General features: G+C 37.9%; 1 protein-coding gene across 1 annotated transcript in view; it reads right to left on the bottom strand.

Moving 5' to 3' along the window:
• The window catches only part of NFATC3 (nuclear factor of activated T cells 3), a 134,741-nt gene that overhangs the window by 39,406 nt on the left and 77,149 nt on the right, over positions 1-18,186 (bottom strand). Inside the window, 4 exon segments of the mRNA XM_079906388.1 lie at positions 1,207-1,262; positions 7,147-7,287; positions 11,100-11,272; positions 15,976-16,175. Coding sequence (XP_079762514.1) covers positions 1,207-1,262; positions 7,147-7,287; positions 11,100-11,272; positions 15,976-16,175 — 570 coding nt within the window.

Consider the following 18,186-nt stretch of genomic DNA (forward strand, 5'->3'; position numbering starts at 1 on the left):
AAACTGGTATATAAGTCATCTGGAGATTTACTCTATGGATACTTCAGTCTTAACAGAGAAAAGCTCTTTCAAGTAAACCATTAAGGGAGAAATTGCTTTTCACTCACCCACTTGGGTTTCTAGTTGTAGCAGAAATCAAAAGTCTTACATATTATACAGCCAGATATTTTGCTGTAATAAATATTATGTATTACTATACATCTTAAGTGGAAGTCTGTTCTCATTTTTAATCAAGTTTAATAGTTCCCAAGTTGTGTTACAGTTTAGATTTCTTATCTTAAATTTTTTTTGAGGGGGGGGCCTCACTGTGCAGCTTGCAGGATATCTCAGTTCCCCAACCAGGGATTGAGCCTGGTCCATGGCAGGGAAAGCACCGAATCCTAATCACTAGACCACCAGGGAACTCCCTTATCTTAAACTTTATATTCAAAATGTTCTAAACTGGCAATACGCAAAATCTGCATCTATATTAAGAATAATTTTACATATGCAGGGTGAAAACTTTTAGCCCCAAATCAACTGCAATCCTTTTTTTTTAATCTTTCGGCCGCGCCGCACAGCATGTAGGGATCTCAGTTCCCCGACCAGCGACTGAACCCACTCCCCCTGCATTGGCAGCGTACAGTCTTAACCACTGGACCACCAGGGAAGTCCTCAACTGCAATCCTTAATCTAACTTCTCTAGGTCTTTGGAGAGCACTGTAGGAAGTGGTACTATCTAGCCCAGAAAAAATTCTGTCTTCATTCCAACCAGGATGAAGGGACCACAACTTTCAGTGCTGATTCCTGGAAGGCTTAATGTGAAGGAGTTGGAAGTAGTGTATTAAATACACAACCCCCCGAGGGCTTGTCCTCCTCCTATTTTTTGCCCACTGTATAAGTTCTTCACTGAATTTGTTTGATCTCTTCACTGAATTCAGAGAAATAAATCAATAACTTCAGTATAAGAACCTTCTAATAATCTTTCATTTCTAATTTCTCCTTTCCTATACACAAAATTGGGGAAGAAAGACACCCAACTGTTTATCTTTCTTAAACTTTAATTTTAGTACCAGGAAAGTATCTATCTCACATCCAAACTTCTAAAAATTCTAATTTACTTTTCCATTACTCAACAGGTAAGATTCCTCATCTATACCATAAAGCAGCATTATCCAATTTTCTCATTAAGTTTCTTACATATTTCTAAAGAAGTAAACTTCTTACCCCTTGACATTTTTCTTTGATTATTTTCCCTTCTACTTCCCACTGAGGTCGTCCATCTATTGACAGAAACAATTTACAGTTAAAAGGAATTCAAGTCAAAAAGCATACAAAATCTAATGTATTTAGTATCACAAATTTATTGGCAAAAGGAATCTTTATCTCGCTGACTTCCATTATGAAAATAAAATGTGTACCCATGGGGAAAAAATGTGGAGAAAGATCTTGGGCTGCCCAAGTTCACAGGGCCCAGAGAGTTTATTCTACTAAATGATGTTTGAAAATCTTCTGAAAACACCTCTATCAAGTGGTGGTCAACTTCTGCTTGTATGCCTTAAGTAATGGGAAACTCACTCCCTAACCAAGTAACCCATTTCATCTTTGGAATAGTAACTGCTGCTAGAAAATTGCATCTATCTTCATGATAGACGACATCTGTCTCCTACTAGTATCCAACCCTGGTCTAAGCACTATTCCTTATAGCCATCACCCCAAAATCTTGAGCATTTCTGTGAGACAATACTTCAGATGTTTAAAAGCAGCTCTGTTTGCCTGTGTCTCCTTTTCTGCTGGCTAGTACCCCCAGTTCTGCATTTATCCCTTAAACAATATTTTAGCCTTCCTGGTTACTCTTCTTTGAATTTTCCTCCAGTGTGATCGTCTCCCTCCAAATGCACCAGGCTCAGGACTGAGTAGAAAAGGTGAGAAATGATCCAGAAATTATAGAGTGTGACTGAGGCTCTTGCCAAATTCTGTGGCGATGCTGTGTCTCTGTTAATAAAAGTTTTCTGGAGCAGCTACACCATGCTGACTCATATACTTAGTGTGTGGCCAGCAGTGTCCCTCTGTCTGCCACATTTCCTACTGCCAAGCTCAAGTTCCCACACTGTGTATTTATGCAGCTGGCTTTTTTTTTTAACCCCCAACCCTTGTTACGTTAATTTCCCCCTACTAGACTTCATTTTCTAGGATTGCTTGGCTCGTCAAGATCTTCTTAGATACTGATGGTCTTATGAACTATTTCCTAGGCTTTCCAGATTTGTGTCACCTAAAGATCTGGCCAGCACATTTTCTGTCTCTTCATCCCAAGTGAATTATTTACCTGGGGAAAGCCCCACCTGCTACTAGAGCTCTCACTCCAGCATTCTTTTTATGTCATGGGCATTTACCCAGTGACTAACCCATACAAGTATCTTCACAGCTAGCATGACTTCATCTGGTCTGTGAAAATATCAGAAGACTCAATGAAACGCTGTCTAGATTGTGACTATCACCTTCCAGTCCAATATAGCTAAGAGCTACCCTTGTGCACAAGAAATACTACAGACAAATGCTCAGAACTACAGCTCAGTTCAGCAATCATCTGCTGGGTCCCAACATGCCAAGCACTTTGGGTTGCTGAGATAATGGAGATAGGATACCCTGCCTTCAGTTTGTGGATGAAAGGTAAATATAAACAGTTCATTATAATGAAATGTGGTGGTTACAATAACTAATAAAGGTGCATTCTGGATGTACTAAGAGCACAGAGGTCAGGGTCCTTAACCTAGCCTTGGCTACTGTAAATACTGCTGCAATGAACACAGGGGTGTGTATGTTTTTTCCAAGTTAAGTGTTTCTGTTTTTTTCAGATAAATACCCAGAAGTGTACCACTAGATCATATGGTAGTTCTACTTTTAATTTTTTGAGGAACCTCCAAAGTATTTTTTTGTAGTGATTGCACCAGTTTACATTCCCACAAACAGTATGCAACGATTCCCTTTTCTCCACATCCTTGCCAACACTTGTTTTTTTCTAGTCTTTTTAATAACAGCCATTCTAAGAGGTGGGAGGTGGTATCTCTCTATGGTTTTGACTTGCATTTCACTGATGATTAACAATGTAGAGCGTCTTTTCATATCTGTTGCCCATCTGTGATCTTCTTTGGAAAAAAATGTCTATTGGGATCTTCTGCCCATTTCTTAATTGGGATTGCTTGCTTTTTTGCTATTGAGCTATATGAGCTCTTTATATGCTTTGGATAGTAGCCCCTTATCAGATATATGACTTGTAAATATTTTCTCTCGTTCAGTAGGTTGCCTTTTCATTTTGTTGATGGTTTCCTTTGTTGTGCAGACGCTTTTTAGTTTGATGTAGTCCCTCTTGTTTATTTTTGCTTCTGATGCTTTTGCTTTTGGTGTCACTCAAAAAATCATGTCAAGACCTATGCTATGGCTTACCACCTATGCATTTTTCTAGTTTTACGGTTTCAGGTTTTACATTCAAGCCTTCAATCCATTTTGAGTTAATTTTTGTGTATGGTTTAAGAGAGTGGCCCACTTTCATTCTTTTGCATGTGGCTAATTTTCCCAATACCACTTACTGAAGAAACTTGTTCTTTCCCCATCGTGTATTCTTGGCTCCTTTGTTTTATATTAATTGACCATATACATGTAGGTTTATTTCTGGGCTCTCTATTCTGTTCCATTGATCTATATGTCTGTTTTGATGCCAATACCATACTAATTTAATTACTATAGCTTTGTAATATAGTTTGAAATCAGGGAGTGTGATGTCTCCAGCTTTGCTCTTCTTTCTCCAGATTACTCTGGCTATTTGGGGTCTTCTACAGTTCCACAGAAATTTTAGGATTGTTCTATTTCTATGAAAAATTCCATTGGAACTTTGATAGGGATTGCACTGAATCTGTAGATTGCTTTGGGTAATATGGACATTTTCACAATATTAATTCTTCTAATCCATGAGCACAGAATATCTTTCCATTTATTTGTGTCTTCTTCAATTTCTTTCATTAACATCTTGTAGTTTCTGATACATAGGTCTTTCACCTTCTTGGTTAAATTTATTCCTAGGTATTTTATTCTTTTTGATGCAATTGTAAATGATATTTTCTTAATTTCTCTTCCTGATAGTACATTATTATATAGAAATACAACATATTTTTGTATATTTGTTTTATATCCTGCAACTTAACTGAATTTATTAGTTTTAACAGTTTTTTTGACAGAGATTTATGGCTTCCTATATATAATACCACATCATCTGCAAACAGTGACAGTTTTACTTCTTCCTTTCCAATTGGAATACCTTTTATTTCTTTTTCTTGCCTAACTTTTCTGGCTAGAACTTCCTATACTATGTTGAATAAAAGTGGCAAGAGTGGGCATCCTTGTCTTCCTGATCTTAAGAGGAAAAGCTTTCAGCTTTTCACCATTAAGATATTAGCTATGGGCTGGTCACATATGGCCTCTATTATGTTAAGGTACATGCCTTCTACAACCTTTTTGTTGACAGCTTTTTAAGGTTTTTTTTTTTAATACATTTATTTATTTTATTTATTTATTTTTGGTGTGTTGGGTCTTCGTTGCTGCACGTGGACTTTCTCTAGTTGAGGTGAGCAGGGGCTACTCTTCGTTGAGGTGCACTGTCTTCTCACTGTGGTGGCTTCTCTTGTTGCGGAGCATGGGCTCTAGGTTCGTGGGCTTCAGTAGTTGCAGCATGAAGGCTTAGTTGCTCCGCGGCATGTGGGATCTTCCCGGACCAGGGATTGAACCCGTGTCCCCTGCATTGGCAGGCGGATTCTCAACCACTGCACCACCAAGGAAGCCCAACAGTTTTCTTTTTTTTTTTTTTCGGTACACGGGCCTCTCACTGTTGTGGCCTCTCCCGTTGGCTCCGGACGTGCAGGCTCAGCAGCCATGGCTCACGGGGCCAGCCGCTCCGCGGCATGTGGGATCCTCCCAGACCAGGGCACGAACCCGCGTCCCCCGCGTCGGCAGGCGGACTCCCAACCACTGCGCCACCAGGGAAGCCCCCAACAGTTTTTTAATCATAAATGGATGATGAATTTTCTCAAATGCTTTTTTTAATCATGATAATGTGGTGTATCACACTGACTGATTTGTGAATGTTAAACCATCCGTCTATCTCTGGAATAAATCCCACTTGATGATGGTATATGATCCTGTTAAAGTACTGTTGAATTTGGCTTGCTAATATTTTGTTGAAGATTTTTGCATCTATGTTCATCAGGTATATTGGCCTGTAATGGTTTTGATATCAAGGTAATGCTGGCCTCAAAAAATGAGTTTGGATAGTTCCCTCCTCTCCTGTTTTTTTGGAAAAATTTAGAAGGCTTGGTATTAGTTCTTCTTTGAATGTTTGGTAGAATTCATCAGTGAAGCTGTCTGATCCTGGACTTTTGTTTGTTGGGAGGTTTTGATTACTGATTCAGTCGCCCTACTAGTATTTGGTCTGCTCAGATATTCTATTTCATCATGATTCAGTCTTTGGTAGGTTGTATGTTTCTAGGAATCTATCCATTTTTTTCTAAGCTGTCCAATTTTTTGGCATATGATTGTTCACAGTGGTCTCTTATGACCCTTTGTATTTCTGTGGTATCAGCTGTAATATTTCCTCTTTCATTTCTGATTTTACGTGAGTCCTCTCTTTTTTTTCTTGGTGAGTCTAGCTAGAAGTCTGTCAACTTTGTTTCTCTTTTCAAAGAACCCTCTCCTAGTTTCACTTATATTTTCTATTGTCTTTTTAGTCTCTATTTCACTTATTTTTGCCGTAATTTTTGTTATTTCCTTCCTTCTACTAACTTTGGGCTTCATTTGTACTTCTTCTAGTTCCTTGAGGTGTAAAGTTAGGTTGTTTGAGATTTTTCATGTTTTTATTTTTTAAATTAATTTTAATAAGTTAAAAAAATTTTATTGATTTATTTATTTGGCTGCACCAGGTCATAGTTGCAGCACATGGGATCTTTGTTGCAGCGTGCCTCAACGTGGGATATTCAGTTGAGGCATGCAGGATCTTTTAGTTGTGGCATGCAGGCTCTTAGTTGCAGCATGCGGGATCCAGTTCCCTAACCAGGGATCAAACCTGGGTCCCCTGCATTGGGAGTGTGGAGTCTTAACCACTGCACCACCAGCAAAGTCCCTAGCAAAATGTTTTTAAGGGTCATCCATGTTGCAGCATTAATCAGTACTTTATTCTTTTTTATGGCTAAATAATATCCCATTGTATGAATATATCACATTTTGATTATCCATTTATCAGTTGATAAGTATTTGAGATGTTTACATTTTTTGGCTATTATGATTAATGCTGCTAAAAGCATTTGTGTCCAAATTTCTGTGTGACTTATATTTTCAATTCTCTTGAAGAAATATTGGGGGATTCTTTTACTTTTGTTTTTGTTTTCTGTTTTTTTTTTTTTTGCGGTACGTGGGCTTGTCACTGTTGTGGCCTCTCCCACTGCAGAGCACAGGCTCCTGACGCCAGGCCCAGCGGCCACGGCCCATGGGCGAAGCCGCTCCGCAGCATGTGGGATCCTCCTGAACCGAGGTACGGACCCGTGTCCCCTGCGTCGGCAAGCGGCCTCTCAACCACTGCGCCACCAGGGAAGCCCTCTTTTACTTTTGAGACATCCTTAATGAGAACTTAATATTCATGTGAAAATTTAATAAATGTTTGGTTTACAGTAAAATCTGTGTAAATGATGCCTATAGCTTTAAGAAAACTATTTTGTGATTAATGTCAGTGAAACATCTGAATAATTCACTTTAACCTTTTGCCCCTTAGTCTGAGTTCAATCAACTCAAATCTTATTTATCTATCTATCCATTTATTTATTTATTGAATTATAGTTGATTTATAACGTTATGTTAGTTTCTGGTGTACAGCAAAGTGATTCAGTTGTGTGTATATATATATATTTATTTATTCTTTTTCCGATTCTTTTCCATTATAGTTTATTACAAGATATTGAATATAGTTCCCTGTGCTCTACATTAGGACCGTGTTGTTTATACAGTATATATAGTAGCTTGTATCTGCTTATCCCAAACTCCTACTTATCCTTCCCCACCTCCTATCCCGTTTGGTAACCATAAGTTTGTTTTCTATGTCTGAGTCAACTCAGATCTTATATTATTTACCTTGTCCTTTTTCAAGAAAGATGATTTTGGATTCTGGAAGAAAATTAGATCCAGTAACAATCATTTCATGACCTCCATTTACAGAACAACTGTTGATACTGTACTTCTCAATATGAGGAAGTTCTTGAGCAGACCGCTGGGCTGTTTTTTTTTTTAAGAGTTGAGAAGAAACAAAATATTAGTTTACATTCTTTCATATGTAAATGACAAAGTCTAGCTATAAAAGAAGCAACTCTGGATTTTTAAAATGCAAGGCAATGGTAACAATATCCACTAAAATAGCTATGCTATTTAGAAAACAAAATAGATTTATTAGAGTCATGTGATTTTAAATAATTTTCTTAGACTACAACTATAGAGAAACTAATAAAGAGAAATTAATTAATGCCTACAACTTATATTGACTCCAACACATTCACCTCATCCACTTTTCTCTTTTTAGCTTGTCTTATTACATTTCTTCCCCACAACTTGTCTGTTAAAATTGATAAATTTAATATAATTATAAAAAGCAAATTAAATCCGAAGATGCATAATTATATTGCATACAATTAAAAGAAGACAAGTTTCTAAAGGACAAACACCAAGCAGCTCTTTCATCAAGAAAATAACTAGATCATCAGTGAGGCATCAGGATTACATTTTGGACATCTTCTAAATAACTGAAGTATACATGAAGTACACATTTCAATACAGAATTTTGAAAAATGAACATAAATACTTCTTAGCGCACTATACTCTTCCTTCCCAGGGTATGGGAACATAATTTTTCTTAAAGCCTACAAGTCATTATGTAAACTATTAACTTTTCCTTGTTGCTGCCTTTTTCTAATATCTACTGATTTCAAGTTGCTGTATTTTCTGGAGATCCTACTTCTGGCTTTTCTTTCCTTTTTAAAAAATGCTTGAGTTTCAAGCTATACATTATACTTCTTTTGACTGCTTAGGTTCTCTAAGGGTTTATTCCTGCCAAATGCCTCAATAACTAGGTTTCTCTCTGGATTAAGACAAACAAAAAGGGTGGATTACACTTTCTTCTTCACATTTTGGAAACAGGTCTATTTTTAGTCCTACTACTTGGGTGGAAAATTGGTGGCTTTGAGGGTCAGCTGTGTTTTGTTTGGCCAGAACAACATTTTAAAGAAATTTAAACAACTTGACTGCCTTTATGAAGCATGCAGTCCCTGACTATGCCTCTTCCAACTATTTATTTTTTTGAAGATAAATTTATTTTATTTACTTTTAGCTGTGTTGGGTCTTAGTTGTGGCATGCAGGATCTTTCGTTGCCATGCGCAGGCTTCTCTCTAGTTGTGGTGTGTGGGTTTTCTCTTCTCTAGTTGTGGCGCATGGGCTCCAAGGAGCGTGGGCTCTGTAGTTTGTGGCACGCGGGCTCTAGTTGAGGTGTGCAGGCTCAGTAGTTGTGGCACACAGGTTTAGTTGCCCTGCGGCATGTGGAATCTTAGTTCCCTGACCAGGGATTGAACCCCCGTCCCCTGCATTGCAAGGCGGATTCTATACCACTGGACCACCAGGGAATTCCCTCTCTTCCAACTATTTAATACTAAGACACAAAAGGTATATGAATTAGGATCCCAGCCCTATTCAAAGAGAATGTTTCATAGGAGATGGGTCTGGGATTTAGGATGAGCTACAACTTAGAAAATACCAAGCACAAATCTAGATCTCAGAAAACACTTATGTCCTTACTTATGTTCTAAATGGCTCACAAAGAAGGGGCATAAAAACAAGCACTGACTAGCCTACGGAGTAAGACTAATTCAAGTTTTAGATATTTATAGTGGAAACTAGCTATCACAAGTTCATTCAAAGTAACAGCAAAAATGTGTTCACAAAGTGGCATAGCCATAATAAAATATTATGCATGTGCCAAAAGCATTTTTGAAGAATATTTAACTATATGAGAAAACTCCCACTATAACTACCAAATACTGTGTGCGTGCACATGTGCACACACACACAGACCAAAAAAAAAAAGGAAAAAAATCCAAAAAAAGGTTAATAGTGACTATCTCAGAGAAGTGATATTACAAAAAAGATTTTAATGCTACTCTTTGTACCATTTTGCATTTTCTATACTCTCAACAATAATCACACAATAATTTAATAAACTAAAAGAGAAAACAGAATAATTTTAGAGTAAATTCATCTCAAAAACTCAAACTACTCTATGAACTTAAATTATTTAAATTATGTTGCTAAAAATTAGAGAAATATGTGCTTAAATGGGCATTTGTCTGGCAGGGTAACAAAGATTGTGGCAATGATAGCTGTTTCTAAGAAAGGGAACTAGCTGACTTGAAAATTTACTTTTCACTCTATACTCTTTTACTCTTTTTGAATTCTGTACCATGTACCTGTATTATCTATTAAAAATTAATACAAAAATTACTTCTACAGTGATTCTATTACCATGGATTTGCTCAGTGATTCCCACAGTCGACTGGAAATAGAAAAGTAATACAGTAGGTATGATCCCAAATTAAGAATGCATGTGGTTAACAGAAATAAAATGATATAACATAATCAAAAGAGTACTAAGAAAACCTGTGTTCTAGCCACAGCTCTGTCACACCAACAAGCAAATAACCTGGGAGGAGCACTTCAGATACTTGTGCCTCAGTTTCCTCCTACACAAAATTAAGACATGGAATTAGAACACTTCTAAGTCTGTGCTCTAAAAATCTAAATTGCAATCTCAATATTTCAGTCCTATCAGCTAACCTGCCAGAGGTCCACAGTTCTCAAGGGCTTGAGTAGATATCAGGTTCTAGGCCTTTTCTCATTTCTTGGCTCTGAAAAACCAGGGAAAAAGCATTCACTTTCTCAACCTGGTGTTGTACATAAATTTATGGTAAAAAAAACAAAAACCAAAATCCTGTAAGTCCCTATTCAGCTAAAGTGTCAGCTTGCAGAGACAGGCATCTTCCAACATTTTAATGAAACAAAGATGACCAAGTATCAATGACACTTAATGTCAGAATCATAGCTTCATAATTTGGTCCTCAGGAGTCATCAAGCCCATCTTCCTCATTTATGAGTAAGAAAGCTATGGTCAAGAGAATGTCTATAGCCACACAGGCTACCTAGGGTCAAATTATAATGAGAAGCCACTTTCTAACTCCAAGATCAGTACTCCTCCACCTAAACACGTAGCTTATTTCCATATAAGAAAATCACACCAGCTATCCAGACCCTGGGCTTCAGTTTACTTTTTAAAAAATTTTATTTATTTTCATTTTTGGCTGCATTGTGTCTTTGTTGCTGCATGCAGGCTTTCTCCAGTTGCAGCGGCTTCTCTTGTTGCGGAGCACAGGCTTTAGATGCGCGGATTCAGTAGTTGTGGCACACGGGCTTAGTCGCTCCACGGCATGTGGGATCTTCCCGGACCAGGGCTCGAACCTGTGTCCCTTGCATTGGCAGGTGGATTCTTAACCACTGCGACACCAGGGAAGCCCTCAGTTTACTTTTTTTTTGGAAACATTTTTTAAAAAATATTAATTTTATTTATTATCATTTAGTTTTGGCTGCGTTGGGTCTTTGTTGCACACGGGCTTTCTCTAGTTGTGGCGAGCGGGGGCCACTCTTCATTGGGGTGCGCGGGCTTCTCATTGCAGTGACTTCTCGTTGCGGAGCATGGGCTCTAGGCATGCGGCTTCAGTAGTTGTGGCACACGGGCTCAGTAGTTGTGGCTCGCAGGCTGTAGAGTGCAGGCTCAGTAGTAGTGGCAAGCGGGCTTAGTTGCTCCGCAGCATGTGGGATCTTCCCAGACCAGGGCTCGAACCCATGTCCCCTGCATTGGCAGGTGGATTCTTAATCACTGTGCCGCCAGGGAAGCCCCCTCAGTTTACTGTTGATCCAAACATTACATTATAAACAAAACAGAAAATAACCTATTATAAACAAAACTTTAAAATATCACAGGCTCACTTACAGCATTCAACAGGTATAGAAGCTGTCTGCAGAGAAAGGACTTTTCCATTGGGCTGTGGGATGTGTACACGAAACACAAGTCGTACTCTAGTATTCTTTCTGCCAATATCAGTTTCTCCTTTTCGAAGTTCTATATCTGAATTGCGGAGTTTCAAAATACCTGCACAGTCAATACTAGGGAAAAAAATATACAAATTTTATTTGCTTACTAGAAATTAGTGGTTCTAAACAACTCAGCAAACAGTTATTGTTAATTTGCCAGGAAGAACTATCACTATCTAAAATCAGGTCAAAAAAGAAAGATACGATTGCTATTTTCTGCCATTTAAATTTTAGGATTAAAAATGTTTTTGTACGACAAAAATGTAATACTAAGTGTGGCATATTGTCTGTAAAGAGGGCTGACAATAATTCCTCCCATTCTTGTATTCACATGCCACTTCTCCAATTAAGGGGTGGAGTAACTATGTCCCCTCTCCTTGAGAGTGAGCCTTATGACTTGCCTTGACAAACAGAATGTGGCCAAGTGATGCTGTGTAAGTTACAAGCCTAGCACTTAAGAAGCTCTGTAACTTCCAATTTTCTTCTCTTGGAGCCCTGAGCCACCATGAAAATGTCCAACTAGCATGCTGGAGAGAAAAGCCCATATAATCCTCTACTTGAGCTACCCCAGCTGAGCTCCCAGCCGAATTCAGGGGCATGAGTGATCCCAGCCAACACCACATGAGTGGATCAGCTGAGTCCAACCAACCAAAAGAAGCATGAAAAACAATAGAGTTACTACTTTAAGCCACTAAATTTGGGGGGCAGTTTGTGTTACAGAACTAGATGAGTGAAATATAAGGTAAAAGACTCTAATTCTATAAATATAACTAGGCCAGAAAAGATTAACTTATAGGACTACAAATAAGTCATTAATGACATTTAAACTTTTATATGATACATTTATTAATAAAAACAATCTATCAGGCTTTCATTTCTTTCTTTCTTTTTTTTTTTTTGTGGGGGGGCACATTCGAGGCTTGCAGGATCTTAGTTCCCCAACCAGGGATTGAACCTGCGCCCTCGGCAGTGAAAGCACAGAGTCCTAACCACTGGAACACCAGGAAATTCCCAGGCTTACATTTCTAAGAAATGCACATATAAGATTAAAGTTTTGGCATTTAAGGTCTAAAATTGCATTATCTTCAAAATTTATTACTAAGTATAGCTGCTTAACACACAATCATGGTAGGAAACACCAGTACCTATAACATATCTTTGTTATTTACATATTAGAAGAATAAAGCAAGAGGTAACGAACAATCAAACATTCTAGTTAAAGTTTACTCTCTCTTATGGCATTCCTTATTATCCATCCTCTTACTTTATCTACCCACTCTAATGCTCTAATGTTCCAACTCTAATACTCACTGCCCAGAGGCTAGAGAAGTCACTTTGAAGGATAATATATGTTACAAAGCTAGGTTATCAAGAACCAGTAAAGCTCAAGGAAGAGTTTCTACCAATCTTTCTACCAATCTTTCCCCACCTTAAACAACAGAGCCTTTTTCTTTTTTTTTGGCCATGCCACGTGGCATGCAGGATCCTAGTTCCCTGACCGGGGATTGAACCCATGCCCCTTGCAGTGGAAGCGTGGAGTCATACGCTTCTAGCGTGGACCACCAGGGAAGTCCCCACTAGAGCCTTTTAATACATACCTACAACTCACTTGTGCATAAATTATTTTGAACAACGGTCTTATCATTCGCAATTTTTAAATCTACCACTACCTGAAACTATATTACATTCAGTCACTACAGTTTATCCTAGTAATTAGTTCCTGGATAAAAGAGGCTCATTCAGCATTAGCTGCCCTGTTATCTAAGGTACTTAGAAAAGTTTCTTAGATTTGGGTAACTTCCTAGTTGCTCCTTACTCAACCCTTTCTTGGACACACAGAATGTTGTTGTCACAAACCTTGGTTCCTATAGAATTCCTGTTCCCCAATCTAACAGTTCAGAGTGGACAGAGAGCCAGAGAAGCTTCAGGTGTGTGTATGGCAGAGCAGGGTGGGGTAAGGGGGATGAGCTGCTTGCTACTAGTAATAATGGTATTTTTACAGCTTTGTTCTTTCTGGTCTGATCCAGGCAGGCAGTATATGCCAGCTCTGGCTGGAGAAGGGAACATGAATCTTGACTACCACCTCTGTTCCATGTGAAAAGGAGGAGGAAGATACATTCAGATCCTACTGCTCTGATTTGTTCACACTATTCTGTAGGTAAGGCTTTCCCAAGTTCTTGAGAGAATGTCTTAGAAACTCACGTACTCTGTTTTCTTTAATTTATTGATTTATACATTATTTTTAAAAAGGATATGAGGCATTTTACAACATAAATACAAATAAGGTCAAGAAGAAAGAAATAGAAAATATTTTTGAATAGAAGAAAGAGGAGATAAATATATCCCAAATCTAGGGTTATATGAACTACTATAATTACTATAATTGAGCTTGATCATGAACTTTTGGGAAGCTGAGGCAAAAAGTAAAGATGATAGGGACTTCCCTTGTGGTCCAGTGGTTAAGACTCCACACTCCCAATGCAGGGGGCCCAGGTTTGATCCCTGGTCAGGGAACTAGATCCCACATGCCACAACCAAGAGTCCCACTGCCTCAACGAAGAGTTTGCATGCCGCACATGCCACAACAAAGATCCCGTGTGCCACAACTAAGACCCTGCGCAGCCAAATAAATAAATAAATATTTTTTTAAAAAAGTAAAGATGATAAAGCTTTTGTAGGTCTCTCCTTGTCTGGTAAAACAAAATCTACTGTGTCATCAAATACCAACTTTTCTCCTTTAACCTGAAAAGACTGTGTGTGTGTGTGTGTGTGTAATAATGACCAACTTAAGGGATAAAATCTTTTTAACAGTCCATTAAGTTATAAGCTTCTGGCGATTTCTATTTACTTGATTCAAGTCTACTGCTTGAACTATCCAGAGGAATCAATGGAAACATGGTCTGCAAACTGTCACCTAAGAATCAATTTTATGAGTTCTTAGAAAAAGATAGTTCAAAGTTGAGTTTCAAATTCCCCTCTGCAGCTGAATAATAGTATATTCATATTGCTTTTGATGCTAGATGAAAAAGTACGATCCTAGGGAATTCCCTGGTGGTCCAGTGGTTAGGACTCTGTGCTTTCACTGCCGAGGGCCCAGGTTTGATCCCTGGTCAGGGAACTAAAATCCCACAAGCCACATGGCGAGGCCAAAAAAAAAAAAAAAAGTAAGATCCTAGAGTAAAAGAGAGGAAGCCTTCTTGCATTCTCATTTAGAGGCTGGCTACCTCACCTTATTTGAAGATTCGTCAAATAGGATGTCTAGAGTCAATGTTTTTCTTTCTTTTTTTTTTTTTTCAATTTTTTCTTAAGTGTTTTGCTCAAGTACCTGAACAAAGGATTGGCTGAGAATCCAAAGTTCTTTTTTTAATTATTACAGAACACAGAAATTTAAGAGTAGAGATTATCAACTAGCTGTCTACCTCTGCCATGAAAAAACTCTATTGTAGCCCGTGTAATGACTTAGTGGAGTTGAGTTCTCGAGTACTGTTCCTTTGAACAAAGCAGGCAAAGTTAAGGTTTTATTTAAATCAATATTAACTTGTCTTTTCTGGAGATAAGTAGATAAGAGGCAATTCTTATTTTATAATAGTACAATTATGTTATAAGTTACTATGTCCTCAGGGGTATATTCAGTTTACCTAAAATGTTATTTAAACATAAATTTAAAAGAGAAGAACTCGAGACTGAAATCTGATTTTAATAGGACTATTCTTGTAATAACCTGGGACAGATATCATTACCATCTCAAGAAAGACCTATATTATAGTTTGAACCAATTTCTCTAACAAACTTCACTGTAAGTTTCACATACCTGGTTGTGGCAGAATAACAGTTGCCTACTAAATATTCTTTTTTTCTGTTTTTCTTAGTAACAGACCCCCATCTTGTTAGCGGTGGCAATGCACTCAGGTAAAAAAAAACATACCCAGGTCTTCCTTATATACAAGGATGATCAATGAGATGTAGTAAAGGTATTGGATAAGTTTCTGGGAAAAGCTCTGTAAAGAGGTCTGACTCAGATGGAAGTTCTCTCTTACCCTTCCTCTTACCCGTTCTTCCTATTCCTTCCAGGATTACAGTTATGATGGCTAGAGCTCCAGTAGCTATTGTGGATCATGAGGCAATCTTGTGGATGGAAACCACATGCTAATAATAGCAGAGAAGAAAAAACAGAAGGAGCTTGGGGCCCCAATGACTTATGGAACCACTGTGCTAGTCCTAAGATGCCTATGTGTATATTTATTTTACGGAATAAAAAATTAAACTTCTAGCTGTTTAAGCCACTGCATTTCAGGTTTCTGTTACAGATACTATATATATTCCTAAATAATCCACGTGAACAAAACTCTACTGCATTCTCATTCAGAAGCTGGCCACCTCATTTTATTTGGAAACGGGTGAAATGGGACACCTGGAAGTAGAGTTGAAGTTTTCCTCAAGGAAACTTAACAATCATAATTTTACTGCAATTGTTTACTTATTGTCTACCCTATTAGACTGTGAGCTACTTGAAAAAAAGTCCATATACTTTTGTCTCTATCACCTAGCATGATGCCTTGGCTGGTACTACATGGTCATAAACTTTTGCTGAATTGAATTTTCTTTATGGAAATGTGGTACCAACCTTAGCAAATATACTATAATTATTTACATAATGTTATTCAGTTAATTTAGAACAATGACTTATTTTTGTACTATAAAAATAAATATACTTTTCTTCAAAGTTATTTTAGAAAAAGAAAGAACAGTCCATTTTGGGATATGTTTCAAGATACCTGGCTGACATATTGTTTTCAGGAAGAAGTGGAATTTCCAGAACCTTTGTGCTGGCAATTATTATCTCTTGGCTTGCAGTAGCAACTGTCTTCCCAGTGATCCGATGCACCTGGTAAAATGCATGAGGCCGTAAATATCGATCATCTGCTGTTCCAATAAACATCTGTAGATTTATCGGCTTTTCACTATAGCCCAGGAGCTAATTTGGAAGAGCAAACACAGAAAAATACAATTCATTATCCATGCATTTTACAATATGCTTACAATGTTAAGTCTATTATATTTATATCATATACTACTGATACATAAAATGTTATTTCAAAAAAGATAGTAATAAAAACAAGTAATAAATGAATAGCCCTCTAAATCACAGAAATATTTTAAGAGTTATAAAATGCTGCAATATATTACAAAGGGATGAAGGAGTTTTTCTGGATTAAAATCTAGATCAACCTAAATTTTGAAAAGCCTTGGTAGAGTGCTGTGGAGAATACAAAAGAAATGTTGATTCTGTGCTCCAGGCAACATTAACCATCCAGACCAGACTTAAAGATCAGGGTATGTGGGAAGGTCCTCTAACGGGCTGCTAAAATCAGAGACACTTTTAGCAGAAAGGATCTGAAAAATCCTGTTGCATGTTTCCAAGTTAATATTTCAACTGGCTTAACAAGCTAGGCTACTTGACTTTCTTTGGTACCCTTCACTACTGCTGAGGTTAAGATGGCTACACAGGATTAATAAGGGTGATGACCAGGAGGTGCTGGAGGTAAAAACAGCGACCACAAGAAAAGAGGCAGTTAAAAGAAACAGAGCCTAAAGCACTTAGGGAGACTCCTATGTCCAGTCTGATGGCTGAGTAGCACCCATTGGACCCACCTTGAAAGGACGGACAGAACACCAAAGTAAGCAGATACTGGAAACAAACTGACACATGTAAGAAGAGAATAACAAAAGGTGTGTTTCCTGTTTTTAAGGCTTTTAACCTGAGGGAAAGCCACAGTCCATGCCTTACAGTGAGACTAAAACTACCAAAGAAATCTACAGTCTGAAGGGCTTGAAGAACCAAGGACAGACAGTCTGTCACAACCTCTGGAAAGAAAGAGGCAAATCCCAGAAAAGAGACAGCCAGAGAGGAGGAGCTTCAAATTTTATATATATATAGACTCCGCCCAATCCTTTGGCTGACCTGTAAACCATTCAAGAACAGGATAGATCCAAGCAGCCTAAGGCTAAAATAACTGAAATGAGATTATAAGCTACCACCAACCACAGGGAGACAGGTTTTACAGGTTGACTCCAACCAAGTTAAGTGCCTGCTTAAACAAAAAAATTCAACATTCTTTGGAAGTACATATGGGTGTGCATTTATATTAGTTTTGATGCTGAGTTGTACAAGTTCTTTATATATTCTGAATATTAATCCCTTGCAGTTATGTGATTTGCAAATATTATCTCCCATTCTGCAGGCTGTCTTTTCACTTTCTTGGTTGTGTCCTTTGATGCACAAAAGTTTTAAAATTTTGATGGAATCTAATTTATTTTGTTTGTTTTGTTGCCTGTGCTTTAGGTGTCATACTTAAGAAACCATTACCAAATCCAATGTTGAGAAGGTTTTTCTCATGTTTTCTTCTAAGAATTTTATAGTTTTAGGTCTTTGATCCATATTTAGTTAATTTTTGTATATAATGTAAGGTAAGGATCCAACTACATTATTTTGCATGGGGATATCTAATTTTCCCAACACCATTTGTTGAAAAGACTGTCATTTCTCCTACTGAATGGTTTTGGAACCCTATCAAAAATGAATTGATCATATATGTTAGGGCTTATTTCTGGGCTTTCTATTCTATTTCATTGGTCTGTCTTTATGCCAGTATCATACTGTTTAAAATACTGTAGCTTTGTAGTATGTTACAAGTCAGGGAAAGGGGGTCCTCCAACTTTACTCTTCTTTTTCAGGATTGTTTCAGCTATTTGAAGCCCCTTGCAATTCCATATGAATTTTTTTTTAAATAAAGTTATTTATTTACTCATGGTTGCGTTGGGTCTCCGTTGCTGTGCGCGGGCTTTCTCTAGTTGTGGCGAGCAGCAGCTACTCTTTGTTGTGATGTGCAGGCTTCTCATTGCAGTGGCTTCTCTTGTTGCAGAGCATGGGCTCTAGGCGTGCAGGCTTCAGTAGTTGTGGCACATGGGCTCAGTAGTTGTGGCAC

This window comes from Stenella coeruleoalba (genome assembly GCF_951394435.1).
Source record: "Stenella coeruleoalba genome assembly, chromosome: 20".
Taxonomy (NCBI): domain Eukaryota; kingdom Metazoa; phylum Chordata; class Mammalia; order Artiodactyla; family Delphinidae; genus Stenella; species Stenella coeruleoalba.